General features: G+C 54.2%; 1 protein-coding gene across 1 annotated transcript in view; it reads right to left on the reverse strand.

The window, feature by feature from the left end:
* The window catches only part of APCDD1L (APC down-regulated 1 like), a 50,423-nt gene extending 45,256 nt beyond the window's left edge, over positions 1–5,167 (reverse strand). Inside the window, exon 1 of the mRNA XM_023626810.2 lies at positions 4,940–5,167. Within this exon, the coding sequence (XP_023482578.2) occupies positions 4,940–4,988 (49 nt within the window). The 5' untranslated portion in view covers positions 4,989–5,167. The remainder of the gene's footprint in view (positions 1–4,939) is intronic.
* Positions 5,168–9,844: the final 4,677 nt, after the last annotated feature.

Consider the following 9,844-nt stretch of genomic DNA (forward strand, 5'->3'; position numbering starts at 1 on the left):
GGCATCCTATTCCTTCCTTGCCGAAAACCCCTCAGTGGCCCCGCCACTGCTCTTGACATAAAGTCCCACCCCTTCCCGCGGCCCCCATGGCCCTCTCTGCTAAGCCCTGACTTTATCTTCCCCTTGTCCCCTCACCAGCCCCTTCTCTCTGGTTCCTGAACACATCAGGGACATCCGTTTCTCTGGCATCCTGGCCTTTGCACATGCTAGTCGCTCTCCCTGGACATTCCTCCTTCTCCTCTAGTAACGCCTCCTCTTTCTTCAAGTTTCAGCTTACATACCACCTTCTCAGGGAGGCCTTCCTTAACCTCCCGACCCAGGCTTGATGCCCCAGACCTACTCTGATGAGCGCTCATCACTCTTATAATTAATTAATCACCGATTTGACTCAGACTTTCACAAGGGCCGGGAGCTGCCTTATTTGCTCCTTTGTCTTCAGCACCTTATATCAGCAAGGGGCACATACACAGCAAGGCAGCCGGCACCCGTTCCTGAATTAAAGGCACTGGGCAGCTCTCTGCTAGACAGTTCTTCCTTTCTCAACCTCCCCCGACCCTGGCAGCGAGTGCTGTCATTCCCATTTCACAGATAAGGAAACTGATGCTGACCGTTGGGGCTGCGGGAGGACTACAGGAGACAACATGCAAGAAGGGCTGGGCCGGGCTTGCTAACAGGAAGTTATTAATTTTGTCGCTGTTGTTGGTATCATTACACTGGTCATGGTGATCTTGGAGACACAGAGAACATCAGAGTGGGAAGAAAATACAGCACCCACCAAAAGGAGACAGGCATTAAATGACTCACCCCAGTTCAGGCTGCACTGGCAACTGGCTGAGAGCAGGGGCCTGCCTCTGTCTCCTGCAGGGCGGGAGAAGTTAGTGCAGGGACTGGCTCTTTGCAGTAACAGCACTGGGTTCACTGGGTTCTGGGTGTCAAGTGCTGACCACACATCACCTCATTTAACCTTTCTATCGCCCCTTGAGGCCAGAGCTATCACCAGTCCCAAATCACTGATGGGGACATAGGTGGCAGAATAGGAAGTTGACAAAGCTAGGGTGGGACCCAGGTCTGTCTACTTTCTAGGATGCTGCTCTCAAGCTCTCTGTGGCACCCAAAACATGTGTTAGATTCAGCCAAGCCCAGCCGACCTCCAGGGGCCCAGATGGGGTTCCTGGGTGGGCACCAGTCCTCCCCAGCTGTGTCAGTGCCCACTGGACTGCTGGATGCCTGTCTCTGGGACATACTGTTCACTGTGACACCTTTACTCCCGCCTCCTGCGGTGCAGCTCACTTCCCAGCTCTCACCCAGTTTCCTGTTTCAGGGTCTGTTGGAAACTCTCTGGATATCCAACGTGGACAGGGAGCTGGCTTTGCACAAAGCGGCTCTGAAAGCCATTCTGATTTAAGGACCAACCACGTCACCCCCCTGGCCACAACTCATGGCCACCCCCGGCACCAACGTCAGAATTTAGTTCCTGCCCTAGGGTCACCCTAGCTCAGCTTAGTTGCCCTCAAGTTCAAAGTGATTTCAGTGGCCTCCCTGCCTTTGCACTGGGCCATTGGTCTTCATTTTCAAGACTGACTTTGGCGGTGGAGCGCTGTATCTTGGAAGTTTTATCAGGGGCTCATTCTGGCTCGAAGCTTTCATTGACATAGTTAACTTCCAATACGTTGCACAAATATTTCTTCATGCGTAGCTTCTAACTGGTTTGCCATCCAGATGGTTTTGAAATCAAGGAAGCTGCTATATTCGCCTTGGGCTGGTTATTTTGAATTCGAAGATCACAGCCTCGGTCAGAAGATAAGAGAAGCAGCTGGCCACGAGGATCCGTCTCTGATGAGAGCCTCGCAAAGCGCTGAGAGGAAGTTTCTGTTGATAATTTTCTTTGTCTTAAACAACTAATACAATTACCAACCCCATTCATATCTGATTTTCGGACGAGTGTATTTAACATAATTTTCTTCCCACTTTTTATTCTCGGTTTTGAAACAGCCCCACATCAACAACTAATTTATTACGGACTATCCTGTGATTTTGTTCTAGTTCATCTGCCTCTAAATGATCACTTGTCATCGCAAAGTATATGGTGAGAGATAAAAGGAGGACTGAAATTAGAAAAAAAATACAAATGAGGAAAAAAAGGAGCTGTGGTTTCTCCTTTTCCCCCTCAAGCATAAATTGTTGAGTAAGGAGATTTTTAAAAGCCAGAAATTGCTGTGGAGCGAACCAACGCTGGAAGCTGAAGACCTGGCACAAGATGCACCTGGCAGCACAGCCTCTGGGGGAAGGTGCGTTCCAGAGGGTGACAGCCCCGCTCCCCAACGGCCTCGCGCCTGCCGTCCACAAAGAGGACATGGTCATAGACAGGAGGGAGGGAGAACAAACGAGAAAGAACAATCAACGTCCCGATTAGAAACTACCTAGGCTGTGTCGTTTCTCTTGGGCCTTACTGTGCCTTTGACTTCCTGATCGCTCAGAGCAAGAATAACAAAATCCATCGAACCCAGTGATTTTGACAGATTTATCTGAAAAGCTACCAGTTGAGTTTGATCCATCCATACCAGTGGTTCTCAACCAGGGGCTATTTTCCCCCCGGGGACCTTTGGCAGTGTCTGGAGAGCTTTTTGGTTGTCATAAAGTAGAGAAGTGGTGCTCCTGGCACCTGGTCGGTAGAGGCCAGGGACGCCGCTAAGCATCCTGGAGTGCACAGGCCCCACAGCAGGGAATGACCTGGACCACATCGTCCACAGTGCTGAGGCTGAGAAACCCTGGTGTGTGTGTGTCCTCAGTGTGAATTCACTTGGTGGGGCCATTGGTGTGCACTCGACACTAAGTTTCTGGAACGTGGAGACTTGAAGTTCAGGCATGCCTCAGCTCAGGTACCTAAATTATGTAAGTATCTGAAGGATTAACTGGGTTCTGTTTCCTTTCACTAAAGCAAAGGGATCTGGTTGCCTGGTGATGCAGCCAGTGGTGAAAAAGCCTAGTGAAAAAAGGGTTCAGTGGAAACCCGTGCCTGGCTGAGCGCGGGGAATCGCGCAGGCGGCCAGATCAGGATGGCTGCCCTTGCTGGCGTCTGTGTCTGACTCCAGTGCTGGTGGACTCCGGAGTGGCCTCCTCCACTCGCCTCGGGCCCATCAGGCACTCTTGGCCTCTCTCCTGTGGAGTCCATCTCACTTGTGGTGGTGAAAGGTCGCCAAGGAGAGAAGCAGCAGGACTCCCCGAGAGCAAGCCGCGATGCTAAACTTCCAATGATTTTATTGGCATGATGAGAAGCTCAGGGCTGCCAAGGACAACAGCTCTGTGCTGTGACCAAGACTGCAGGTTTCTGGGCTAATCTGTCCTACTGCACTGGACTGTCCCATCCCCATGGGAGGGAACCGCGTGGGGAGGAGGCGGAGGGGAGCAGAGACACATGCGGCTCCCCCCTCTCCCTTTCCATCTCAGCACCCAAAGCGAAAGGGTGGTCTCTTCTCCCAGCCATGCCCTCTCCACCCCCTTCCACTCTGACGTTCCTCGCCCTCTCGAATGAACGCACAGAGCTGCCTGGGCCTACTTTTGCATTGATGGAGGACTCCTAGGCAATAGAGCGGCGTGACCCCTCACCTCCAGCCCCAGGATGAATGTCCCCTTTTGGTGGACCGAATCCCTCCTCGGTACCAGGCAGCATGCTAAGTGCTTCTCCTGCACTCCTTCTTGTAATCCTCACGATAATCCTAGACGGAGTGAGGATTTTGTGAGCCCATTGGACAGACGAGAAAGTTGAGGCTAAGCGAGCTGAAGGACATGTCTGTCCAAGGCCACATGTTGATCCAAAGCTGACTCGGGCTTCTGAGCCAGCTGGTCTGGCTCAAGGGCCAGAACTCTTTTTTTTTTAAATTATTTTATTGAGGTCATGTTGGCTTATAAGATGGTGTAAATTTCAGGTGTACATGACTATATTTCAGTTTCTGTATAGACTGCATCGTGTTCACCACCAATACTCTAGTTTTTATCCGTCACCACACATACGTGCCCCTTTACCCCTTTCGCCCTCCCCCCAGCCCTTGCCCTCTGGTAACCACCAATCTGTTCTCTTTGTCCATGTGTTTGCTGGTTTATCTTCCACACGTGAGTGAAATCAGACAGTGTTTGTCTTTCTCTGTCTGACTTATTTCGCTCAGCATGATAAGGCGCCAGAATTCTTAACCATTCACAATGCGAGAGCGCTTAGGGGCGAGCCTGCGGCTGGGCACACTTCCACGACCGTGGTTATTAGTGCATTTTTGCCAACGGTGGCATGCGTGGTCGGTTGGCATTTATAGAGAATTTTGTCCATCCCCACCCTCTAAGAAGAGCCAGCGGGAGAGCAGTTAGTCCTGGAGAAGGTACTGTCTCTTCTGCCAGGGGGCTTTGGGGTCCCTCACCCCCGTCAGGCTTGCTGGGCACCAACCTGGGCCCAGCGTCACTGTACCCTCGCCCACTTCTCCCCCAGCTCTGCTGCAGGAGACAAGCCCAGAGCACCCACGGGTCCAGGATTCAGCGGGCAAGACCGGATCCTGCAGCCCTAGTGTGAGTGACCTGGGCCTTGTACCTTGCCACGGGAGTCTCAGTGGGCCTGAGATATCTCCTGCATCTTCTTGGAGGTCCCGGCTCCCCTGGGGTCAGGCACCAGGAGCTGCTCCCTGTGCCTGGAGGCCAGGCCGGACAAGCACGCAGCGCCGAGGGCCGCGCACAAGGCGAGGTGACGCAGCTCCAATGAGCAGAACCCAGGAGGATCCTGGAGGTGCGGCAGGTGCCGGCCAGGTGAGGCTGGAGAAGAGCGCGCAGAGCGCAGCATCACCGGCCGGATGCACAGGCCCATGCAGCAGTCCCCAAGGACACTCCAGGAAGGTCCGACGGCGAGTTCCCTCCCTTCCCAGCTCAGGCGGCGAGCCGGTGAGGGGAGGGCGGCACCTACCTCCCAAAAGCACCAGGACGCAAGCGTAGGGGAGCATGGCTGCGGGCATCCCGTCGGGGCTGGAGGACGGCCGCGGGGGCGCCTCCACGGTGCGTGGAGAGGAGGAGCGGGCGCGGGGCTCTCGGGTGGCAGTGGACGCTGGTGGCCCGGCTGGGGTCCTACGAAGAAGTTGCCAGGGTCCTGCGCCCCCCTCGGCGCTCACACGCGCTCACCCTCCCGGCTATTGATAGTTGTAAGTCGAGCTGCGCACTCATAGGTCCAACTTGCCAGAAGAGGTGGAGACAGCCCCCGGCGTTGCGCGCACAGCAGCGCAGAGCGCCCAGCCCTCTGGCTCAGCTCCTCCTGCCATTCAGACCCCCTAGTCGACCCGCCTCCGTCCCCGGGCCCTCGCCTCCCGCAAAGTCTTTGCCGTGAGCAAGGAGGCCTCCCTCAAACTCTTGTCCCGGCCAAGTCAGAGCGGTGCGCCCCTCCTGCCAAAGCGCGCCCCTAGCCAGGCCTTCCCTGGAGGGGCAAGGGGAGTGTGGCAGGGAGCTCTTCCATGCCCCTCTGGGTACCCGGGCCCCCAAAGTTTCTAGTCAGGCCTTCCAGATACGGTTGGAAAAGTCGCGTCAACTTGGAGCCGGGCGAGCACAGGAGCGCACGCCCAGCAGCCAGCAGCCGCTCTCTGTGATTAGTTCGTCCCTGCTCCAAAGAGCGTCTAAGCAAATAGCGTGGAGCCGACCAGGGCGGGTTCCCCCCTCCCCCCAAACTCCTCCTCCTGCCACCAGCCCCAGTTCTCATCTGAGTGAGTCGGTTTAGGGTGGCAGCTCAGAGGCAAGGCAGCTGGGAGGGGCAGGAAGAGGACAGACAGGATGCCCCGCAAACTAGTCTTCTCCAGCCTCCTGCCACAGGCCCTGGCCTCCCCAGGCAGCTCCCCGAGCGGCAGGCAAGCCTTGAAGAAAGGTGGTGAGCGTCTGGGAAGGAGGCCTCTGTGAGTTAGTGGATTTACGAATGAAGAAGAGAAAGAGAATCCCTTGGATTGGAAAAACGTAACCAGATTGTTCCTACCTGCATGGACCATGTGGATAACTGAAGTAAAGTGTGAGAGCAGGGATGCGGCCTGGAGGTGTGTGGATCACGTGTCCATTTTCGTTGTGCTGCCATTAACTGAGCGAGAGAACAGAGAGAAAGTAAAGGAGGAGAGGGGGGACAGAAAGAGAGAGAGAGAGGCAAGGACAAAGGGATCAGGAAGAGAGAGAGGAGAGACAGGACAGGAGGGAAGATGCAAAAAGGAGAGAGAATCAGAGGAGAGATGGAGATTGTCCCCTTGGGGAGGGCTTGGGGACAGATCTGTGCCCAGGGTGCGTGTCCAAGCTGCCGGCCTGACCTCGGGAGAGTTTATAGATGCATCTGTCCACATTTGTCGGCTGCTCGCCCCTGGGGAGGCGGGAGACAGCACCCCACGTTTGGATTCCTTACTAGAATCTGGAGTGAGGCTCCTGGGAGCCCTTCAACTGGCTTCAACCCCAAGGACCCCCAAACGGACCCCCTGGACTGCCCTTAGCTTTCCTCAGCTCCAGAGGTGGCAGAACAGCGCACAGTGCAGACTGAGGCCACAGTGTGATCTTACTCACACGGAAATGTGAGAGAAACGATCCCTTCCCTTCCTGAGAATGACGTTTGTTCTGGTCTCTGTGGATTGCTGAGAACAGCAGGAGACGTGAGGTGGCCTTGCTGAAACTGAGATGGAGACCAGCTCTCCCCGGCACACTGGCTACGTGCTGCCTGTTACATTCGAGCGAAAGGAGTGACTTTTGTGGGCGGAGCAGAGTTGTATTGGGGTGACTATTTATAATTGCATAATTATGATCATTTGTGGCAATTATGTCTTTAAATTTGCAAAATTTATAATTACGGATAGTTTGAAAAACTGCCTGCATTCCGTCCATAACTGTTCAGGCTGTGCTCTCCAGGCCTTCGGAATGGGGGCGTTTTGAAATCCCAGGCTGCTGATAGGGGTTTGAGTATTAATGGTTTGACGTGGGGAGGGGGCGTTTCATTGATGTCCCAGGTGGGGCTCTAATTCAGTACTTTCAGAACTTATTGTCCTGCTGTCAGAAGTGAGAACTTCCCCACAAGGTACGGTGCTCCTGTGTCAATTGTTGTGTTGGCTCGTTTATAGAAAAGAGGAATTGCTGATGCTCACTGGGAACTTGGGTGGACCAGGTGCTTTACGTGCATATACTTTATATCCAAGCGACTTGGTGAGAAGTGGAAAGTATTGTTAGCTCCATTTTACAGAACAGGGAAACTGAGTTCAGAGGGTTTGGGCCACGGTGCCAAGGCCACACAGCTGGAAGGCGGCAGAAGTCCTGAGTCCCTGCTTGTGACTGTGATGCTCTGCGCCCCCCTGAGGTGCCCGTCTCCCCACGCTGTCGGCTCTGTTCCAGGTCTGACAGTCCCAGATGGAAAAGCCCTTTCTGTAAATGATAGCGTCTCTTGGAAGAGGCTTAGGAGCGACAGGCAAGCACTATGGCAAAGTGCTCCTAATCTTAGCTAAACCCTGCTGTTGAGGCTGAGCGTTACAGGTGGGACCCGCGCCTGCCCGTCCTCACACTAATGGTGGGTGACACTCAGGAGAGGCGGAGGAGCTGGAAAGGGCATTCGAGGCTGACGGGTGCAGCCCTCTGCCATTTACGGGTCAGAAACGGATAAGCCACCTGTTCCGAGGCAATGCAGGGTTTAGTCCAAAGAAATAGAAAAGCAAAGAAAATGAACAAATAGTGTTTGAACAAGACTCCGCTCTAGTCACAAGAGGATCAAACAAAAGAGAAGGAAGGACCCGAAGCTAAAACTTATTTATTAGCTTCAAAAATCTATTTTACTTGATTCTATTTACTTTTAACAAAAGAAAATAATTCTCTTGTCCACCTCGCGTTTTGCTAGAGGAAGGGTGGCGTCTGCTCGGTCCCCAACCCCTGTCTTACACAGAGAACAGTCACCTGAGAACGTTCGAAATGGTAGCAATTATAACGTTGTTTGGGGGAGAAGCAAATGATTTCTTGAGCCCCGACTCTGCATTATCGCATTTTGGCCTCCAGAGCTGGGCTTTCCTGGGTTGTTAACTGCAGGGGCCCTCCCCAGATGGGCAGAGCTGCGGGGCAAGGGGGGCGATGCAGGGTGGGTTTTTCTGGAGCGGTGCACAGCTAACGTGAGGGAGGCAGCCATGAGGCAGATGTCCCTGATGGGAGAGGGGAGGCCAGCCTTCCGTGCTCTGTGTTTGTCGCCCACTCCTCTCCTCCCCCATCAAAGTCCACGGGTAGGTGGATGGGAAAGCATTGCGGAACAGAGCCTCTTCCTTCCCTGCCCGCCAAACACCTCCCTCCTCGTCCTTGTCCATGTTAAAAACACCGCAGGAAGATAAGATCGCCCCACGAGTCTAGCTATAAAATGGTCTGTTTCCTCTGCCTGTTATCAGGGGTGTCTGATCAAAGCCATGGTGCCCAGGCCTGGTTATCTAATAACCAAATAAACATCCAGGCCAGTTTCTCCGGTTGGGAAAGGCAGGCAGGGGCTGCTCTGGATGAAGTAGGGGACAAGCCAGATTGGGCTGGACCCCTCTTGTTGGCCATTCCTGCCTACAGGCGTCACACTGGCCAGGCCCGGAGCCAACCAGCTCCTCACCACAATCTCTATGTTATAGATGGAGAAACTGAGGCAGGGAACCCTCTGGGAGAGCCTGTGGTCATCAGGTAACTGACACTCATTTGTCCCCTGTGGTGGTTGCTCCATGTCAGTCTTGTTCCTGTTGCACCAGTGCACCCACCCTGCCCCGTGGCTAGAACGTGCCTTGTACATAATGGCGCTCACTACCTGTTTGCTGAGTGAATGAATGAATGAGCAAATGAACCATTGGGGAACAAGCACTGAGTTCATGTCAGAAGACTTGATCCCGAATCTTAATGCTGCCACTTGGCAAGTCACCAGGGCCGGGGCTATGGTGAGGCAGCAGGGGCTCAAACCATGAGGGAGCTGTCACCTGAGGCTCATACAGCTGCAGGTGGGCACCTGAGAGTGAGTGCTTACATTTTGAGCCCTGGGTGCCTCACTTGCCTCACCCTAGTCCCAGGCCTTCAATCCACTCTGAGTCTCAGTTTCTTTCTCTCTAAAGTGAGCATGGTGCCTGTGCTCCCCCATAGGATTAAGAAGACCATGTCCGCAGAAGTGAGTTTTGGGTGCAGGGTCCAGTGTTCTCAGGCCCTGAGACTCTCTGGGGAGAAGCCGAAGGTCACACGGCTGGTGTGAGATGGAGCCTGGATGGGAACCTGGTCTGGGCCTTGGAAGTCTGGCTTCTCAGCCTGACTCTAAACGGCCTGGTCCTGAATGGCTTCTTGTCCACCTGCCGCTGGGGAAAGCAGGTTGTGAAAATTCCCTGGGCTGCCCAGAAACTCCCCCACCAGTCCTCACACCTATCTCAGTCTTCTTGCCCCATCGGGCTGTTGTGAGCACAGGGAGACATTGGAGGGCTTAGCCCAGCACCTGACATGTAGGTGTTCCGTGAGCACATTTCAGATGGATGGATGGATGGATGCATGGATGGACAGATGGATGGGACAGATGGATGGATGGATGGATGGATGGATGGATGGATGGGTAGATGTATGGATGGATGGATGGACGGATGGATGGATGAATGGATGGGTGAATGGATGGACGGATGCATGGATGGACGGATGGGTGGACTGATGGATGAGTGGATGGATGGGTGGAGGGACAGATGGATGGATGGGTGGACAGGTGGGTGGGTGAGTGGGTGGATGGACAGATGGGTGGATGGATAGATGGATGACTAGAAGGGTGAGTGGATGGGTGGATGGATGAGTGGATGGGTAGATGGATGGATGAACGGATGGATGGATGCATGGG

Source organism: Equus caballus, chromosome 22, assembly GCF_041296265.1.
Source record: "Equus caballus isolate H_3958 breed thoroughbred chromosome 22, TB-T2T, whole genome shotgun sequence".
Classification (NCBI taxonomy): domain Eukaryota; kingdom Metazoa; phylum Chordata; class Mammalia; order Perissodactyla; family Equidae; genus Equus; species Equus caballus.